The sequence below is a fragment of the Otolemur garnettii genome, unplaced genomic scaffold (assembly GCF_000181295.1).
Source record: "Otolemur garnettii isolate 467f Iridium unplaced genomic scaffold, OtoGar3 scaffold00029, whole genome shotgun sequence".
NCBI lineage: Eukaryota > Metazoa > Chordata > Mammalia > Primates > Galagidae > Otolemur > Otolemur garnettii.
The window spans coordinates 17,857,969-17,878,725 of NW_003852424.1; the positions used below are offsets into that span (position 1 = coordinate 17,857,969).

General features: G+C 49.4%; 1 protein-coding gene across 3 annotated transcripts in view; it reads right to left on the reverse strand.

The window, feature by feature from the left end:
* The window catches only part of PTPRS (protein tyrosine phosphatase, receptor type S), a 64,693-nt gene that overhangs the window by 26,841 nt on the left and 17,095 nt on the right, over positions 1–20,757 (reverse strand). For all 3 annotated transcript variants that reach the window (XM_023512566.1, XM_023512565.1, XM_012804541.2), the window contains exons 5-8: positions 18,812–19,000; positions 12,819–12,929; positions 2,212–2,481; positions 382–963 (exon numbers count right to left, since the gene is read on the reverse strand). In XM_023512566.1, coding sequence (XP_023368334.1) covers positions 382–963; positions 2,212–2,481; positions 12,819–12,929; positions 18,812–19,000 — 1,152 coding nt within the window. The remainder of the gene's footprint in view (positions 1–381; positions 964–2,211; positions 2,482–12,818; positions 12,930–18,811; positions 19,001–20,757) is intronic.

The window sequence follows — 20,757 nt, forward strand, 5'->3', positions numbered from 1 at the left end:
AAACAAATTAAGACTTGGCACCCATAGTACAGTGGTTAGGGTGTTGGCCACATACACTGAGGCTGGCGAGTTTGAACCTAGCCTGGGCCAGCTAAACAACAATGACAATTGCAACAAAAAAATAGCTGGGCATTGTGCCACTTGTAGTCCCAGCTACCTCTGAGGCTTAGGCAAGAGAATCGCTTAAGCCCAAGAGTTTGAGGTTGCTGTGATGCCACAGCACTCTACCGAGGGCCTCATACTGAAACTCTGTCTCAAAAAAAAAAAAAAATTAATTAAAAAAAAAGCTAGTAAGAAAATACTTTAAAGCACACTGCAGGATGCCACTCTGTGGCGTTTAGGCAGCAGCCCCTGGGACCCTATGTAGGCCCCATGTCTTACCTCCTTGCTGTGTCTTGACCTGGATGGGGTCTGAGAGCGGGCCGTCACCCACTGAGGTGAAGGCCAGCACCCGCACGGTGTAGGTCTCGTCCTCCAGCAGGCTGCCCACAGTGGTCAGGAGGCTGTCATCTACGTTGTGCTTCTGCCAGTTGCCCACGGGGTGCTCGGGCTCCATGGTGTAGTAGACCCGGTAGCCACGGATCAACCCGTTAGGCTCCACTGGCTCCTCCCACTGCACGATCATGGTGGTGGCGCTCAGCATTCGCGCCTGCACGTTCCGTGGGGCGCTGGCTGGGGCCTGCTCGCCTGTGCGGGTGACCACTGACTCGCTGGGGGGACCCTGGCCAATGGAGTTGACGGCTGACACCCAGATTTCGTACTCTGAGTTGGGGCTCAGGCCACCGATGCTGTAGCGTGTTGTGGTGATGTCCTCCTTGATCTGATATGGCCCATCCTGGCTCTTAGATTTATATTCGATGACATAATAAGACACAGGGTCTGGGTTGCCTGAGTCCCATGTGATGGTGATGCTGGTGGCTGTGTTCTCTGTCACCACAGGAGTCCCAGGGGCTTTGGGGAGAGCTGTGGGGGCAGCAGGCATTATCAGGGACGTTGGTGGAGAAACCTGAAGGCTGTGTGACTTTTGGCCACATGATTGTCCTTTCTGAGTCTTGATATGCTAGGCAGTAACTGCAGGCCTAACCACCTCATCTCATTATCTACAGCAGGGGCCAGCCAACTACAGCCCCTGGGTGGACTGGCCAGCACTAATTTTTTTAAATAAAGTTTCACTGGAACATGGCCATGCTTACATACTGTTGATGGCTGCTTTTATGTAATGATGGCAGACTTGAGTAGCTTGCAGCAGAGACTACACACTCCCATAAAGCCAAAAATGTTTGCTTTTTTTTTTTTTTTTTAAAGAGCCTTATTTTCTTTTTAAGAAAAGTATTTACTCTTTAACACCTCATGCAACTCAGGCCCCAGGAAGCATTTGCCTGCGGAAGTTCAATCCTCAGGAAAATGACCAACAAACTGGCTAATGCTGACACTTTCTAAGGCTCTAGGGCAGCGTTTCACAAACTTGTCCTGTGAAACACCAGGCATTAATTTTTTTCAGCTTTGCAAGCTAGGCAGACTCTGCTGTGACTACTCAGCTCTGCTGGGATAGCCCTAAAGCTGTCATAAACAAGGCCTAGATGAATAGGTGTGCCTGTGTGCTGATAAAACTATTTATAAAACAAGTGGAAGGCAAGATTCAGCCTGCAGGTTGTTGTTTGCTGCCCCTTGCTCTAAAGTTTGAAAAATATTTGAGTGCATTGCTCTCTGAATCTCACCACAAACTTTAGACAGTAGGAGAATCTATAGTCCCTGCTTTATTCTCTCTGGATGCTCTGAGTATTTGCACGCATTGTTCCATCTTCCCAGAACGTGATTCCTCACCCTCTTTGGTTCATTTCCATTCAACTTTTAGGCTTTCAACTGAGACATCCTCTTCCCTGATCTAACGTTCCTGGGATGTGAGACCTTTACTCTTGGGGATTGAATCCCTCCCTTATTCCATTCTCATCAGCCTGTAATTCTACTGTCTGACTACATGGGTGCCACAGACCCCATGACTTGTCATCCCCAGACTCTGACCTCAGCTAAGCAGAAGGCCTGACCCAGATTTATAACCAATAAATATCTGCTCATCCTCTTCACAGCCATCAATGACCAAGGCCAAAACCAGTAACTAAGGAATGTTCCATCTCTGCCTCCCACCTGTACCTGGAGTCAGGGACACACTTCAGCCAGCCCTACCACCCAGGCCCTGTGGGCCCTGCTTACATTTCACTGTGATCTGGGCGACTGCCTCGATGACTCCCAGGCTGGACATGGCCACGCACGTGTAGTTGGCTGAGTCCTTGACATCTGTGAGTTCTAGGACATTGCGACCCACAGGCATGTCGTCCTCAGGAGTCAGGTCCTCAGCCCCCTGCATCCACTTGACGTACGGCATGGGAGAGCCCACAGCCACGCAGGTGATGTTCACGTTGCCACCTGGCATGATCTCGTGGCTCATGGGCAGAATGGAGAATCGAGGCGCCACACGGCGGACTGGGGAGGGGGGTTGGCGGCGGCGGTGGTGGGAAGGAAATGCGCCAGGTGGGGAGGGAGGGACAGAGACAGAAAATGCAGAGGAAAAAAAGAAAAACAGAAAGAAAGAAAGAAGGAAAGAAAGAAACAAAGGAAAAAAAGTGGAAAACAATTTAAATATAAACAAGGCTGTTTCTTTCCCCCAATTAATTTTTCCCCAAATGAAAGGAAACAAACAAAAAAGAACAAATTAAAAAACCAAATTCCAACACAAAGAAACCAAACTTCAAAGGAAAGTACTTCACAAACAATATATAAAGAGATATATCGATATATAATAGAGACATGAAGCGTTATCTCATAGCAACAGGGTTTCATAGACCAGAGTGGCTGGTCACAGCACAGATACGGACACAAAAATTTATCAGTGGTTTCTCATCTTTGCTGACAGATGTGGAGTCGGGGAGCAGCCCCTCCGCTTGCTCCTGAGTGGGAGTAGCCACTGTGGAGAACATTAGAAGACTGGGCTGTCAGTGCCAGGGCTTGGGGGCGGGGCTGGGTGTGGTTATGGGAGGGAGTGTCCAGCCCTCCCTGGGTCTCTGGGGGAAGGAGGATGTTGAGACCCGGAGGCAGGAGGAGCCTGAGATCTCAGTCCCCCAACTCTCTTCCCCTCTGGTTGACTTGGGGTCCCACCCACTTCCCCATGGCCCTCAAGGAAAAGATGAGAAACTCTAATGAAATTTTTGTGGTTTTGGGGTATAGAAACCCTTCTAAAAGCTTCTGTCGGATCTGACAAGTTTCCATTGATAGATGCAGCTCTCAAGAGTCACAAACATCATGCAAAATAGGTTGAGAGAGGTTAAGAGAGAGAGAGAGAGAGTGACAGAGAGAAGGGGGAGGGAGAGAGAAAGAGAGGAAGAGAGAGAGAGGTAATGCATTTCAGGGGTCTCTAGTGCACACTTATGTGGGTACCAGAGAAAGGAGACAGATTAACAGAGAGAGAAAAAAATAGGAATAGACAGAGAAAGAAAGAAGGAGGGAGGGGGCCCACTTCAATGCTGCATATTAATTCTAGCGGATGTGACCCAATGTGATATGTCACATTGTCACATCATAGCCCTGACAGAATAAATAGGATATTAATAATAATTAATAATAAACAAGGGGATGAACTTGAATGTTGAGAAAACAGGGACATGTTCTGTGCATTTCTTAGCAGGGAAGGGAATGCAGCCTTCTGTCCCAATTTCGGTGACCACAAAGGCAGCAGGATGCATTTCGGGGGCTCCATTTTCGGAAGTCAGATGGGTTCTCTGGGGTGGGAGAAAGGGGTACCTGAACTTGCAGCTCCCCCCAGCCCTACAGACATTTAATGCTATGGGGAGGACTCAGGTTGACCTAGGGACTACTGCTAGCCAGGAAGGGGTTATCCCTTCTTAGAACCTCAAGAAGCCAGGTGGTTGAGTCACCAGCTTCAGGTTGGTAGAGGAGGCTTGTTTCAACTGTTCAGATGACAGACTGGAGGCTTGGCAATGCTAAATGATTCCTTAGGGTCACCATTCCCACCTGCCTGATTTTCACATGGTTTTAGGGGTATAACTTCAAGGGGTGGCTTCAGGGGGGGTTCCAGTTTACCCTATCAAGGAGGTTAAGTGATGAAGTGAGGTGGCCCCAATACCCTCCCTTCTGGCATGGGTCCCTGGCTGAAAATTCTAACCCCTGCTCCCTGAATCCAGGCAGGAGGCAAGGAGGCATGGGGGGCTCAGCGGGTGTGGGAGCAGGTTCTGGGAACCAGCAGCCCTTCGGAAAACGAAGCCCCGCGAAAAGTCCAGAGTCACGTTGGAGACAGGATGGAGGGAATGATAGGTGCTGTCCAAGGGGAGGAATCAGGGGCAGGGGAGGGATGGAGGGGCCATGCAGACGGACCAGAGGTGAGGGGCAGGCGAGGCAGAGATGAGGTTAGGGGCGGCTTTCTGGCAGGGCTGGGGAGAGGGTGGAGGTGTGAGGGGTGGGGGAAGAATGGGGTCCGGCCTGCTAGACAGTGGTCCACAGAGGTCCGGGCAGCCCACCGACATCAACAGCGAAGTGCAGGTGGCTAGGGGATGCAGTGGCTGTGTTGTCATGGAAACAGAACACGATGGGGGGGGTGAGCGTAGGGTTGGGGGAGGCTAATTATTATTCAAGGACAGAAAAAAACGGCATCGACATCCAAAACAAAACCAGGAAGAAATGAAAAACAAAGCAAAAGGGGGAAAGAAAAAGAATCTAAAACCCAAAAATTAACCCCTCTGAAACAAAACATAATACCCAGAAGCAAGAAGTTTAAAAAAAAATCATGGAATGGGTGTGGGGCTGAAAATCGGGGTCTGAAAGGAAGAGGGCTGTGGCTTCCCCAGGGAGGTGCTCCCCCCACCCCCAGCAGAACACAGCATCTGACCTCTGCACCCAGGAGCCTCAGTGGAGGTTTGAGGTGGCCACAGGGACAGGCTCCTCATGGAGAATCTTTGGAGCAAACCAATCCAAACATTTCAACCTCTCTCTCTAAAGCCCCTCCCGGGCCACTTCTCAAGGATACTGTACAGGTATATGGTGCTGGTGAAGCTACTTTCCAGGCTCCCAGGTGTTGGGAAGAGCAAATAGATTCTCTGCCTTAAAGGAGTGTGAGATTTAGTATAGTTAAAAAAATTTTTAAAGGTAATGATGAAGAAATGGAAATAGTAAGAATTACTACCAAATCTCTATCTTGCTTTCTTCTTCCTCAACAATTTTTTTTTTGCAGTTTTTGGCCAGGGCTGGGTTTGAACCTACCACCTCTGGTATATGGGCTGGTGCCCTACTCCTTGAGCCACAGGCACAGCCCCTTTCTCAACAATTTTGAGAGGCAAATGTCCCTGTGCTCATTTTGTAGATGGGAGAACAGAAGCTCAGAAACTAGCTGGAAATTACAAAGGAAAGAAGTGTTATGGCCAGAGCTCAAAGACAGGCCTGCCTGGTCCCTGCCTCTTAGATAAGACACCATAATGCAAAGTAAGGATGAAAGCTAGGTGTCAATTCTTGGCAAGTGGCTCTTTCGAAAGTGTGTCCTGACTCACAGGGGACACCAAAAAGGGCAAAAGTACCCATCACTTATATACATGTGCAACTTTATCAACTGAATAGTGCACAGGAGCCACCAGTTGAATGTCCAGTAGCCATCATAATAAATGTCCAAAAGCCAACAGTAAAAGGCTCACATTTAAAGGAATTGATGGAACATCAAAGGGAGTAGGAATATCTCTATCTGTAGAATCTAAAGGTTAAATGTCAGGCTAATTTATCTCTTCTGTAAAGGTCAATATCTCTTCCAAAGACCCTGTTCATGACATCTGATATTACTTTAAAATCTCTCCCTTCAGGGGTGTTATAATTTTTAAGTACAGATTAGCGATACATCTTGAATATGTAAAAGATTTGCTGTATAGAGTTCTCAACTGTAAGTCAGTTAAATGTGGGAAGGCATTTATCAATAATAGTAATTTTAGTGCTCACAATCCCCAACATGGCCAGCAGCTGTAAATGAAATGGATCTGCCAATAAATTGTAAAGCCTTCTCTGACACCCAAGAAACTTTGCCCACTTGCTTTCTTGCCCACCTCATTTTCCCTAAGGGTGTGGTGTAAGAAGAGGGCTGTTTTGCTATGAGTATGAGGAGGACCATGCCCATTGGCACTAGGTGGCTTACACCTGTAAAAGACCTCTGGACATCCTCCCAGCTGGCAAGGGCAGGCGGCGGATGCTATGTTCTGCCTGGTTTGGTGCTGACACCCACCCACATCAGCTTTCCATCCCCGGCTGCAAGCTTGAGGTGCAGGTTAGAAAGTTAAGGTGGGCACGGAGCCCACGGGACAGAGAGGCCCCGCGGGACCCCCGCCCCCAATTACCGACCTGAATGGAGGGTCCAGGCAGGTTATAAGGGGACCACACCAGCCTTGGTCCTCAGCACGCTGCAGCTGGCTCTGGTTTCCAGCTCTTCTCGTCACCGAGTAGCCGGGGGTCCCAGCGGGGGGTGGGGGGACTCACGTGGGTGACGGGGTTGGGAGGGTGGGCGGTGGGTAGGGGGTGGTCGCTTCAAACCCCGATTCACATGGAAAAACAACTCAAAAACCGTCAAAGCAACCAGGAGACGACCCCTCCCCCAGGCAAGAAGAGGCAGAAACTAAAAAACCAAAAAGGAGTTTGGGGAGGGGCAGTGAGGGTGAAGGAGGGTGGGGAAGAAACTTAAAAGTGAGGTGATCTGGTTGGAGCACTAGGTAGGGAATCCCAACAGTGTCAGACATCTCAACGATTCAGCAAGCCGCAGCTCCAAGGTGGCGGAGGAGGGGGAGGGGGGGGCTCTGCTGGGCATTTTGGGGCAAGAGAAGGTTCTGGATGCTTCTCCAAACTCCAAAATGAATATGTGGATGGGGAGGGCAGGGAAGAGATGCCAAGAAGTTGTGCAGCCTCCAAGGGGGTTATTTAAGCTTAGATTACACCTGTCAGGGAGGGGGAAGGGAGGGGGTTGGAGCCCTAATTTCAAAGCCCATGGCTGACCTCTCCTTTGAGCCCCAAGCCCACAGCCAGGGAGGATGGGCACCTTCCCTTGGCCTGCCTTGTGTATCTTCCTTCCCCTCCCTCCCAATGCCAGCTCCCTCCGCCATCCAGACAGCGTGCAAGGCCCGGAGGGACCTGGCTAGAACCCTGGTCCATGGGCTGACCAGCGGCCTTGGCAAGTTGTTGACATTTTGAGCTGGACGTTGAGCTGCACTAGAGGTATTTTTTTTATTGTTGGTTTTTGGTACCCTCTCTATCTCCGCCTTTTGTCCTCCCCAGTTTTTGCCAATCCATTGATTTCCCTCACACCACCCTCTTCACTGTGACCACCAGAGACACAGGGCTTTCCCAATGACAAGGTGTAATCTAATAGTCCCCTCACACCGCTACACCCCCCCCCCCAAACAGCAATGCAAACAGTGTGAGGCAGGCAGCAGGCGAGGTGTTCAGAGCTCAGTGTTCCTGCAGAATGCCCCCCTCCTGGCCGCCCACCAAGCTCAAATGGAAGGAATCCTGGTGTCCTTTCTCCCCCTGGGGATGAGAAGGCCTGAGTCCTGATCTAGCACTGCCTGCCCCCAGGGTTAAGCTGGGGGCCTTGGGTGGAGACAAATGGCCTAGTAAATAGAAACTAGGAAGCTGGCCAGTATACCCCAATGGAGGTCTTTCTTGGGATACAGGAGATGAGGGGTATTCTGAGCCCATTAACTGTGTATACCCATTTGGCGGGGGGGGGGGGCAAGAGGTAAGGAGAACCTCTAGAAAGGTCACATCTATAAATTCTAGGGCTTGGATGCTAGAAATTTAATTTTGAAAACAAATTTGTCCCACAAAATTGCATGTTATGGTCTGAAAAGGCCTGGGTATGGGTCACCAGAGTTCTGAAGACGACCTAGAAATCAGGGCAATCTAGACCTTAATGGCATCAGGTATCAAGTCCTGGTTGAGACTGGCATTTGAGACTTTGTGTTAAACTATTCCAGTCCCGTTGGCCTCTTCTAAAACCTTGAAGATATCCTAAGTCCCTTCAAGGGAGAAAGTTCTCCCTGATGTCTCTAGCTTGGTTTGAGTTCTTCTGGCATCAGGTGGGTGGTATACCATTTAACTGGGTCCAGTGTACCCTGGTTCTATACTGCTGGATCAGGTGATAGAGATACTACCTTTTGCCCACTAACCCATACCTTAAAGGCTTACAGCTTTTAAGAAACAGAGAAGAAAATTAACAGCCAGGGAGAAGATAATCTGATCATCTTCCCACCTTGTCAAAAACCTGAGCAACATGTCCTTATGGGAGTATTGGGAGTGAATCTGCTGGCTGTATGCATATTTAAAAATGGGCATGGTTTTGATTTCAGCCCTTTGGATCCCAGAGACAAATTTGGGGGGAAGAATAAATCTTAATTATTCTGCCTCGTGAACCACCCAGTAGGAGATATTGTCAGTTAAAAGAAGAGTTAGGTTGAAAGTAGGGATTTCTTGGAATTAATTCCTAGGACTGGCTGCTTGGGCAACAATAAATACTTATAGCTTTAAGGCAGGACAGGATGGGTAGCCTGTCTCTTTTGGTGGGCTGGTACTTTTCTGCAAGGGGAACCTAGTAACTGAATGGGGCCTTTAATGTCCCCTTTTGTGGCCCCTCACCTCACAGAGATGGAGTTGGAGCCAGGAGATAATGAGATTATGAGATGAGCTCAGAAAAGCACTAGTGAAAAATGAGGTCTGAGCAAATGAACTAGCTTCTGCCCCACAATTCTTTTAAAAGTCTCCCAGATGCCATCTTACTTAAACAGTGGACATGTGAAGTACCTAACAGGGAAACTGAGGCTCCCCCAAGGAAGGGAAGTGAATTGCTAGAAGCCCTTCTCTATCTTCTAACAATCCTATGGGTAACTTTTAATATTCATTATACAAGTCCAGGTCATCTTCAGAGACCCTCAGTGTGCTCAGTTCCAATTCACCAGGACCCAGCTTTGGTGAAGAGGCTGGGAGACCTCTTTCTCATATCTTTTGGGCTTTCCTGAGGGTTAGCCTGGCAGCACTCACACTGGGTTGAGTTAGGAGAAATAAATCTCTTCTTACTGCATCTAAAGTCCTCTTGCCAACTTGGCTCTGAATTTAATAATTGAGAGTGTAGAGAAGGTGGATCCCAAAGAGGTTATCATCTAAATTGGGTAATGAGCTGGGGGTGAGTGGTTAGAAATCTAATTGGATATTTTATTGGGGGTTGGTTTTTATTTGGGGTTGCAGTGGGCCTCTGAAGGGTCTTTTCTTGGGGAGGTGGAAGACAGGAGGGCGTGTATCTCTGAAGGGTTGCAAGAGTGAGAGACACACAGAGAGAAAGAGAGCTGAAAGAGAGAGAGAACGAGAGAGAATCAGAGGGAGAGTCTGGGAGGCAGAGAGAGAAGGGGAGAGGCTGTGTCCAAGGTGCCCACAGGTTTTCTCCAGAATTCCACAGCTCTGACGCTCAGGTACTCAGAAAGTGACCATGCTGTGTTGCTGGACAAAAGATGCCTGTGACTGGGCCCAGACTCTGAGGGAAATACGGGAAGCAGCCACCATTGCCTGGAAGGTGGAGATGTAGTACTCCAGGCCAGATAACTGGCCAAACTTTTCTTTCAAAGTCTGTCATTCTACATTTTTCTGATGGGCAATTCTGAATGTGTGCCCAGACAGAGTGTATAAAGTCTTCATGCCAGCTGCCATTCTGGTGCCATGTGTCAAGTATATATTGTCCCGGGAGGATGGTGCTGTGAGCCCCCCCACCATCTTAAGGTGATCACTATTCATATTTGGAGATATCACTAAATTGAGTGAGAACACAAAATGCTGATGCACATTCAAATGCCTGGTTTTTTTTTGGAGGGGAGGTGTTATTTGGGGAGAGTAACAGGTAGTCTAATGCTGAGGCAGAAGGATGGGATGCTTGAGCTTCCTTCCACCATGGCCACCAAAGGAGGGATAGCTTAGGAACCAGTTAGGAAAAAAGGACTGGCCAGTGAGTTCAGGCAAATCAGGCTGCTCCCCTTACAAACCCCACCCAGATCTTCTGCCATTCATCTGTGCTACCTCCCTTGTGTCCTTGTGCTTAGGTGGTCACTTTCTGCCCCAGCATCCCAGCTGCAGGACCCCTTCCACCCTCCTGGGTGATAGTTGGGACAGGAACACTGGCTTTTAAATCACAATGCGTTTGGAGAACAACCACAGAACAGCTCAGCCCAAGAAACCAAAACCAAATAGCACAGAAACAAGACAGAACCAAAGACTAATTGCTTTGGGGGAGAAGGGGACTGGGTAAAGGGAATGGGAGGGGGAAAAAAAAGAACCAATCAAATCCCCCCCACAAATGAAACAAAATCAGGAAAATAAAAAAAGAAAAAGAAAATAAAGAAAAGGAAAAAAAGAAAGAAAAGAAAACGAAAAGAGAAGAACAGAACGGAAGACATGAAACACTCCAACAGAAGGCGTTGGGAATTCACCAAACCAAACCAACAAGAGAGGCATGCAGAGAAATTTTTACATTCTCCCAGCATGCATCAGGCCCAAATTACCATGACGACGAGGAGTGCAAAAAACTTAGCAACAACATTACCAACGGATGCAGAGGCGAACACAATGCAAGCATCGCATGTGTGCGGCCGGCCCTAGGCCGGGCTGGGCGCGGCTGAGATTTTCGTGTCTTTCTGGGTTTTGCTCTCACTTGGCGGTTTTTTTTTTTGTTTTGTTTGCTTTGCATTTATTATCCACAATTCATCTTTGTCATCATTTTGCTATTTTTTTCTGTGTGCATGTCAGCGCGTGTCCATGTGGTGTCTACAAGTGTTTCGTGCGTGTGCGTGTCATTTTCAGAATGTAAAAATGTGGGTAAAGAAAGTAAAAAAGAAAAAAACACACCAACCTTCTCGAAGCTCTGAGGGATGTAAAGGGGGTTTGATGCGGAACACAATGACATGGGAAGAAGAGAAAAAAATAGGGGAGATACAGAGAGTAAAAAGAGGACTTCCCAAGGCTAAAAGCTGCAATAGTTTGTCGTCTTTTTTTCTTTAAACCAAAAAAAAAATTAAAATTAAAAAACAAAAATAACAGCAATGACCTTTTTTTTCCCTTTCCTCCACTCTGCCCTTGACACACAAGATCTACATTTTTCTTTCTCAATTCTTATTCAAATTCAATTTTGGAACATCTGAGATTGGGAGGCTGGACATAAGCCCCTCAAATGCCTCCAGGAGGAACAAGGCTCAGGCCGGGGAGCCCACCTCCGGGGGCTGAGGACATGGAAGGCCCCTCCCTCCTCAAACCCTTGCCAAAGGTCCCGCCCCACTCCCTGCCCCATACCTACTGTCCACACTCTCTCTTTTAAGTTCTGCCAGATTTACAAACCCACATCCCAGATGTTGGCAGAGAAATAAGCAGGTTAAGTGAAGACCAGTTCGTTGGAATCATGAACACATATGCAACTCACCAGAGGTGCCGTGATGGTGGATCAGAGGTGCCCCCCACCCCCTCCCCACCCACACACCCACACCCCAATTCCCATCCCGTCCGGGTGGCCTCCTCCTCAGAGGCAAGATGTAAAACCCAAGGTCTAGGACTGAGGAGTTGCTTCAGGGCCAGTGGAAGTTATGGCCAGTGGGGACAGAGCAGGTGAGGGTCTGTGGGTAGGGTAGGAGCTGCCTGGCATCCCCAGTGAAGAATGACCAGGGCTTAGGGCCTCACATGAGGGAAACTGAGACCTGGAGATGGATACGATTGAGTCAATTCTATACAACTGATCAGGGTAGCCCTGGGGTTTAAATGGGGACCCTGGTATTCTTGTGGGAGGAAGCTGTTTCTACCACAAATCTGATCAGAAACAACCATTAATTAGGATGTGGCAAATGAAGGAGGAAGAGGACCTAAGAAAGTCAACCCAAAGATAAGAGGAGGGCCACAGAGGCATCTGGGGACAGGGGAGCCCCCTGGCACCTTGGAGGAGACACCAAGAGACCCAGAAGGAAGGACATTTATACAGAAGCTTCCTTGGGGTGAGGGGATGGGAAGGTGCTGGGGACAAGGACTAAGTGGAAATCAGAAACCGAGAATGACAAGCTTCCCTGGGTGCCGTGCCTGCCTCAGCTGGATGAAACCCCCAAGCCTCTGGGGTGCATGTGCCTGCCATGGCCCCGGCTGCCTGATGGCCTAAACTGTCCTTTCCTGAGGGTCATTAGGAAGAGACAGAAAGCACCAGGCTCTGGGCTAGCTGAGGGTGCAGGGATCAGCAGGTGAGGGGTAGCCTTGAAGACGCCCCACCTCCCGACTCTTAGACTGAGGGCACTGGACAGGGTAGGGGGTAGTGAAGCAGGGCACTATGAGGCCACAGAGTTGGGTAAAGCGAAGCCAGCACACAACACGGGAAGGCACGACACACCACAGAAGCCGACTTGGGTGGGTGGATGGGTGGGTGGGTGGGGTGGGGCGGGGCAGAAGCCTGCAGGCTCCCCTGGCCCTGAAGGCCCAAGACTTACCCCCCCCACCCTGCCCCACGCCTTCCCACCCGGCTATCACTGATTCCCCCGAGGGGCATCCATTGCAAGGCACGGGGTGGGGGGAGGATTTAAGCTGCCCCCATTTTATAGAGAAGGAAACTGAGGTCCAGACAGGGATGCTGCCTCACTCAAGGTCCCACTGCAACCAGGGAGGGGCCTTCCTGCTGGGGTCTGCAGGGAACGGGGGAGCCCAGAGGCTGTGAGCCCAAGGAGGGAGGGGTCTGGGACGGGGCGGGTCCCTGCCTTTGACCTGGATGCGGCGTTCCCTACCTCGCACGTAGAGGTTGGCAGGTGAGGAATAGCGTACGCCGGCACTGTTGGTGGCCACACACTCGTATTTGCCCTGATCGGTCTCCTCGCTGCTCTCAATCTGCAGGGCCCCTGCGGAAAGAGGGGAGAAAGCTTGACCTGTCAGAGGGAGGCCAGGAAGTGGGTGAAGGCTGTCCCACCAGAGTACTGTTTGGCCTGTCTCCTCTTTTGGCTGGGCCGGAGAGGCAGACAAAAAGATGAGTTTGCTTAGAAGCCTCAAAGCTGGGGCATAATTCCCACCCCAAGACCAGTCCCATACTGGCCTGAACACACTGAATTCTCCAGCAAATCCTCCATTCTCACTGTAAAAGCAGCTGGTCACTTAACTGGTACTAGATAAAAACCATTGCCAAGTTGAATTATAAAGCTGGAGGAGTGTATCTGAGAAAGCTGTAGGTGATGTTCCCCAGGCCAGGAAGAAAGGATAGGTTGGCATTCACAACTTGTAACCATCATTTGAGGGATCCAGGGACCCAGAGGGCCACCATAAGTAATGTGAAAACTCAGAGAGATAGTGGTTGCTTTGCTGGTTTTAACAAGTGCCCATGAATCAATGAACACGGATCTGGGTTCCTCAAGTATATTTGGCTTCAAAACCCTCAGTGCCCATAAATAAATGGAGACGGGGTTATACTTCTTCAAGGGTGCTTGAACTTTCAGAGGTGGGTTATACCCCAGAACAGCTAAGGTGAAGGATGTTGAGACGGATAGGCATCAAGTATGTTTGAAATCAAAGGCCTGGACCAAAGCCTTCTGTGCCTGAAACTAACTGAAGAAGAATCATAATTTCCCCAGGCATTTGAAAACTTCCCAGTAAATAAGCCTGAAGTTCCCTACCTGTGTTTAAAACCACAGGACTGAATTCAAGATCCTGAAGCTCATGAGTAACTGAATGAACTTCTTCAAGTGTGTTTGAAATTATGGTCCTAGACCTAACTTCATTATGCTCATGGGTGCATAAGGATTAGACTTCTGAAATATTTGAAATCAGAGTTTTAACTGAAAGTCTCTTAGGCTCACAAATAAAGTTGAGATTGAAATGTTTCAAGTATGGTTGAAATCATAAGCCTGGATCAAAGAATTTGCTGATCATGAATAGAGATGTCAAGAAGAGGCCAATGTTCTCAAATATATTTAAAATCACAGGCCAAAATCCAAGATCTTGGTGCCCATGAGTATATGAAAATAGGGCTGATTTCCTCTCAGTATGTTTGAAATCACAGGTCCAAATCAAAGGCTTCACTTCCCATGTGAACATATAAAAATGAATGAACCTTCCCAAGAATATCTGAAATCACAGGCTTTGATTAAATACTATACTGCCCGTGAGTAAATGAAAAAGAGGTCAAGATTTCCCTAGGGACATATGAAACCACAAGCCTGGAACAAGTCCTCATTTTCACAAGAAAATGAGGCTGAGTATGTTTGAAACTATAGACTTTGATAAAACACTTAAGTGCCTATAAATTAATAAATGAGGCAAAGGTTTCTATAAGTATGTTTGAATCACAGACCCGAACGCAAATGCCTGCTGACCATGAGTTAAATGATAGGTAAATATCTCCAAGTGTGTTTGAATCAAATCACAGACTTCAATCACAGCCAAGCTCCCCACCTCTGTTCATGGCTGTCCCACAGGAGTGACTCAGACCCATATATTAGGAGGTTCTCTCTGGGGGCAATGGATGAGGGCTCTATCCTCACAGAACATTTCCTACTTTCCTCTGACCTCAAGGTTGTGGGGAAGCACGCAAATAGGTATCACTATGGAGGCCTAGAGAGGGTATGGAACTTGTTCTAGGTCGCACAGTGTTTTGTAGAAAAGTTAGGACTGGACACTGATTCTTCTCCAAGGTTCCCACTCAGGACTGTTCTAGTCTCTCTCTGGGGGAGCACTTTGGGTTGGTGGGGAAGTGAGACCTAGCCTTTGAGAATGCCTGTCTCTACGTCTCCTCGGGTGGGAGGCCCAGGTTCAAAAAGAGCTATACAAGCTAGAAACATCCTTCTGCATACTCATTTTACAGATGGCAAAACCACACCTGGCTCCCATGACCGAGGTGGGTATGTGAGGCAGGGAGTGCCCTTCTTGGGGAGGAGAAAGCACCCTTCTCATAGCCAGGTGAGCTGGCTGTCATCCTTGGTTCCCCAGCTAAAAACAGAGACACAGATACAGAGACTAGACAGATACCAGGTCGGGTGCCTAGGAGGACACATTGCAGGGGGTGTTCTAGGGCAGCCCCCGTGGGGCCAGGGGGACTGGGTGGGCAGCAAGAGAGTGTGAGTAGGTGGGTGGCTGAGTGAGGGAAGAGCCTCTTACCTCGGATCGGAGTGCTTTCTGTAAGGGAAGCAGAGAGAATCAGGTGAATGTCAGAAGGCAGTCAGAGGGGCCGGGGGGCCCCAGGGAAGCTGGGCCAGGCCATGAGAACCAGGCCTGTCCACTCTGCCCCAAGGGCGTTGAGCCAGCCTTCGGCCAGGCTTTGTTGAGGAATGCAGGACAACCTCCTATGAATGAGGTGGGGTCTAAGGGCTGAACAGGAGGGCTTCCCGTAGAGGTGGAAATCTCTGGGGGTTCAGGGAAATTGAGTCCAGAAGCTTCTCTGGGCAAGCCTGAAGGGTGTCTCTATGCCCAGTGGGAGGTCTGTCGACCTGGCCTGGCCCTTTATAACCACCCTTCCTTCTTTCCTTCTTGGGGGGCCCAGCAAGGGACCACTGTCAAGTACAGAGCAGGAGAAGGGAGGGCAGGAAGAGATGGGGAATCTCGGGAATCTTGTTAGAGACAGGGGGTAGGAAGAGTTAGTGCCCCGGGACTGGGCATTAATAAAGCAAAGGGATGCTATTACATACAGGTCAGAGAAGTGGGTGGGGCAGAGGGAGAGGGCCCTGTAGCCTTCTTACCTTCCAAAAGGAAAAGAGGAAAGAGCTATCTATCTGGGCCCAGGAGGCAGGAAAAGACAGCCCTAGGCTGGAAGTTTATACACTCACTTCATGCTCCAGGGGAGTTTTGGGGCCTCTGCTCTCGGCTGATGATGGTTAGGGATAATTATGCAGACCCCAATACCAGGGCCAAGGAGCTGGCAGGAATGGCTCCCTGGCAGGTGAGGAAATGTAGCCTCTTCTGTGTAGCCCAGAACCATTATACAGGAGGCCCTGAGGCTCAGAATCTGAGGTAGCATCATGAGCCCAGCTTCTCCAGCCTCTTGGGTTAGGAAGACTCTAGGCTATCTATACTTTTTGTGGCTCCTGTGTTTTTTCTTCTCTCTCTCTCCCCCTCTTTTTTAGAGATAAGGTCTTACTCTGTCACCCAAGCTGGTGTTATCATAGTTCCCTGTTGCCTCAAACTCCTGAGCTCAAGTGATTAGCTTGTCTCAGCATCCTGAGTAGTGAGGACTACAGGTGTGTGCCACCATGCACTATTAACTTTTGTATTTTTGTAGAGATGGGGGTCTCACTATGTAGCCCAGGATGGTCTTGAACTCCTGGCCTCGAGCAATTCTCCTGCCTCTGCCTCCCAAAAGGCTGGGATTATAGGAGTGAGCCACACCAGGAATCTGTGTTAATGTTTTTGGATATCCACAACCCACGAGGCTACTCTGTGAAGAATACAAAATCTAGACCGGCCCTCCCTTTGCACTGTTTTACTATTGTTGGATGATGATAGTGGAAGCTACAGTTGAAGAACCAGGCTTCTCAAAATGGCCAAATTGCCCATGGCTACTCTATTGAGCAGAAAGGATGCATCTCTTAGGCATTAAGGATAGTTCTGCTTCCTACCTAGAGGGAGCTGAGAAGAGATTACCACGAGTCTGTATTAGTTGCTCTTACCTTAGTAAGAGTTAGTCCAGTAGTTGATTTTAGGAGATTCAGGCTGAATGCCGGGGAAAGTAGGTGAAAAGTACCTAGTACCAGCTCAGTTGGATAATTTGCCACCTTACCTCACACCATCCCTAGCCCCTAAACTTCTGTAATTAAATGCTTTTCCAGCGGCACTGAAGCCAAGAATGGTGCAGGAGGGTAACTCTGTTAGATGCGAAGGTCCACCAGCCTGAGGGTGTCTGGTTGGCCTTTTTGGACTTATCTTTTTTCCTCTTTTCCTTTTGGCCTCCTCTCTCTGCAGCCCACTGATGCCCTGCAGGGAGGGCTGGGTGGCTGGTGGGGGTGGAAGGTTAGTAAACATGCCACGCAGAATAGGTCACAGTTACTGACACAGTGGCTGTTAGTTTGAGGGGGTAGGGCAGGAAGGGCACACGGGAGGGGCGTTAGTTGTGGACATTGTGAAGAAATCAGACTTACCAAAGGTTTCTGAACGTTTACAACAGAGGGATAAGAAAAGAGAACAGGAATGTTAATGGGTGGTTGTGCAGAAGCCTGTCTCCTCCTTGGGGTGGGAGGAGAGGGAAAGCCAGAATAATAAGATTTATCCTGGTTTTTAAAAAAGTGGGTTATGCTCACAGAGAACTTAGTGTGTGCCAGGCATTCCATCCTGGACATCACGAGAATGCTAGGAGACAGGCACATTCTATGAGGAAACTGAGGCTCACAGACGGCGGCCTGTGCTAGGGCACAGAGCTGGCACCTGAGTCCTCAGGCTCCGAATCTCAAGTCTCTCAGCTGTTTTATCCGCTTGGGCTCTGTGGGTGGGAGCCAGCAGCAGATGACTAGCTTTCCAATGTTTGCTATCGTTCCCCCTATTCGAACCCCACAAGCTGCAAACAATCTCACAGTTTGGGAGGCGGGAGGTTATTTCTTTTCCCAGTGCAAGGTCTGGGTCTCTCTAGGGAAGATCATTCTGGGCTTCACATCTGCCCTTTTTCAGGGATTGGGTTTTTGCTGCTGGAGCCAAAAGGAGAGAATGGGCCAATGGGCTCTTTTGTGGCGGGGAGAAGATGGGTGTGAGCTGGGGGCGGCTGAGTGTGATAGGAGGTCTGTTAGGAGGGATGGGGATCTTCAGAGGAAGGGGAGAGCAAAAATAGTTATGCATGGGAGGTGTAAGGTGATTTTAGGGCCTCAAGCTCTGGATAAGCAAAAAAACAGATCTGTGACACAGACACACATGCAATGGGCACCAACATGTGTGCTCACAATGTCCAGAGATATGTGAGGGCACACATCTCTGTGTCCCTATGCACAGGCACCATGGAGGTACAGGCTGAGACATGTGCATGTGGGTCACTGCCCTGTGTGCACAGACAAGGGAGGGACTGCAGTGTGGATGCACGTGGACAAGCTTTCCTCTGGGAAGGGGAAGGCAGACTCATGTGTGCTGAGAGCCTGGCCTGCACTCCTGTGCCCACACGCAGGAAGCAGGCCTGGCTGGCAAGAGAGCCCAGACACGCACATATAGACATGTTGTGAAGCAGTGGGATGACAGACACAACATGCAAACCCCAACCCCCACAGACAAACGGATTCACAGATGAGGCACGCTGGTGCTATGCCAAGGTACAATAGTGGAAGCACCTGTCCCCAAGGTGGCTAAGGCCTATCTCTGTTCAAAGGTCTCCCCATCCCAGCCAGAGTCTAAACAAACAGGCTGGGCTGTCTATCTATGCCCAAGACAGATCCAAAAGTTCACCACTACCCTGTTTGTCTTTCCATCCCATTCCATCTGGACTGCTTTAGCCACAGAGACACTCTCTCTGTAGTCTTCTATGGCTCCCTATCACCTTACCTGCACTGTCTCCTCTGGAGCCATACACTGCTTCAGCACTAGACATACTCTCCTTAAACGTGCCTCCTGCTTCTGCAGAGATGCTATCTCTGCCACCTTCCATAGCTACCCATTCATTATCCCACCTGTATACCCACTGGTATAGCTTTTAAGACATTCTCTCCCACAGCCAATGCCCTCCATGGCTGCCACTGTTTCTGCCTATCTGTCTCCCATTAGGCCCTAGGGCCCCTCTCTACATACGACCCTCCATGATTTCCATGTCCTGTTGGCCACCTGTGCTCACCTGATCGCAGCTGCTTGATGCGCCCATTGCTTGCACTTGGGTCTACAGGCAGGAAGTCCTTGAACCAGGTGATCTCAGGGTCAGGGTTACCGCTGGCAGCACAGAGCATGGTGGCTGTTCGTGTCCGCTCTACCACCTTCAGTTGTGGACCCATGTCAATGTTGGGGAAGCCGGAGGGTAGCTGGTCCTCTGAGGATGGAGATGAAGAAATGGGGCAGAGGTCTGAATATGCACAGCCACCCCTCTGGGCCTGGGGTTTGGGAGCCCACCTGTGCCGTCTTCCTCCTTTGTTCCTAGTCTAGCCATGCCCTTAAAGTCCCCATGTCTTCTCCTGGGTCACCTGCTTCTGCTGTTCCTTTGGCCTGGAATCCCTGTCCCAACTTCCCACCCCCACACCTATCTGAATGTCACCTTCAAATGGCTCTCATTGCTGTTCTATATCCACCCAGGCTGCCAAATGTCTTCTCCAGAGCATCAAACTCCATATGTCCGTAATGACATAGCTGTGTTACCATGGTGTCCCTAGCACTCAGTGCAGGGCTTGGCACACATTGATCAGATAACTTAATCCCAGGTGCTGTCAGCACTGTGCACAGTACAGGGCCTCCAGTCCTCAGGGTCCCTCTTCGCCAGCCCAGCTAAGTCAGGGGTAAAGAGAACATAAGGAGGAGAAACAAACACCCCTGATTTGTTCCTCCTGGGAACCCCCAGTCCCTAAGCGCTTGTGACTGGTGGGAACGTGGTTCCGGATTGAGGCGATGAGGCCAGCCAGCTAATTGATGGGTTGCCTCCGTTCAGTGCTCTACAAACCGTGACGGCGGGCTCTGTGGCCTAATTTAGCTGAAGTTGACGCTGGGTGGGGGAGGTGGCTGCTCCTTCAGCTATAACTCCTAACACACCCCAGGCTCTGCACTGGCCTTCAATCCTCGACGGAGTCCTGGGATGGGGGCAGCCTTCTGGGTACAAATTAAAACAACCACCAGCCCCTTGTCCTCAGCTGAATTCTGCCCCTTAATCCCAAATTTGTATGCTGAAGTCTCAACTCTCAGTACCTCAAAATGTTAACTGCTCTGGAGAAAGGTCTTTCAAGAGGAGATTAAGGTAAAATAAGCTCATGTTGGTGGGCCCTGATTGAGTAGGACTAGAGTCCTTGAAATAAGAGGAGACTGCAACACAGATACACATAGATGTGGCTCTCAACCTTCCTAATGCTGCGAGCCTTTAATACAGTTCCTGTGGGTCACGAACCACAGGTTGAGAATTGCTGACATACAGGGCACTTGGTCATGGCAGCCAGAGTAGACTAATACACCCTTCACTCTACTCCTGATGGGTGACAAAAAAGTGACCAATCACAGTGCTGGTGACATAGAGAAATGGGAAAGCATGCCTGCAAGCTGGTAGGAGCATTGGCCCAGGAAGGGGCGATTTGGCACTGTCCACCAGAGACCCCCTGAGCTCAGCGTCTATGATCTACATGCTGGGCATTACAGAAGGGATGCCCAGAGGTGTCCTGAGGTGCTGGCAGTAATAACAGAGGACCTAAACATCCATTAGTAGGGACTTGTTACACAAAAGCTAGACCACCTAAAACAGCAAGAGAGATTGTTGGACAAACAGATTGGAATGAAGTCCAGGATATGTTGCTAAGTGGGCAAAATTCAAAAGGACAGATGGTATAGATTAAGGGTCACAAACCACGGCCCCTGGGCCACATCTAGCCCTCTAGTTTTGTTAATAAAGTTTTATTGGCACACAGCCATGCTCATTCGTTTCTCAGCTTTCCTGCCATAACTGCACAGTGGAGCTGTCACTGTGACAGAGACTGTCTGGCCTACAGAGCCAAAAATACTTATTCTCTGGTACTCTAGAGAAAAAGTTTGCTATTTCCTAAAGTAGATAATACTGGATAATACTGTTTACATAAAATACAAACAACACACAGG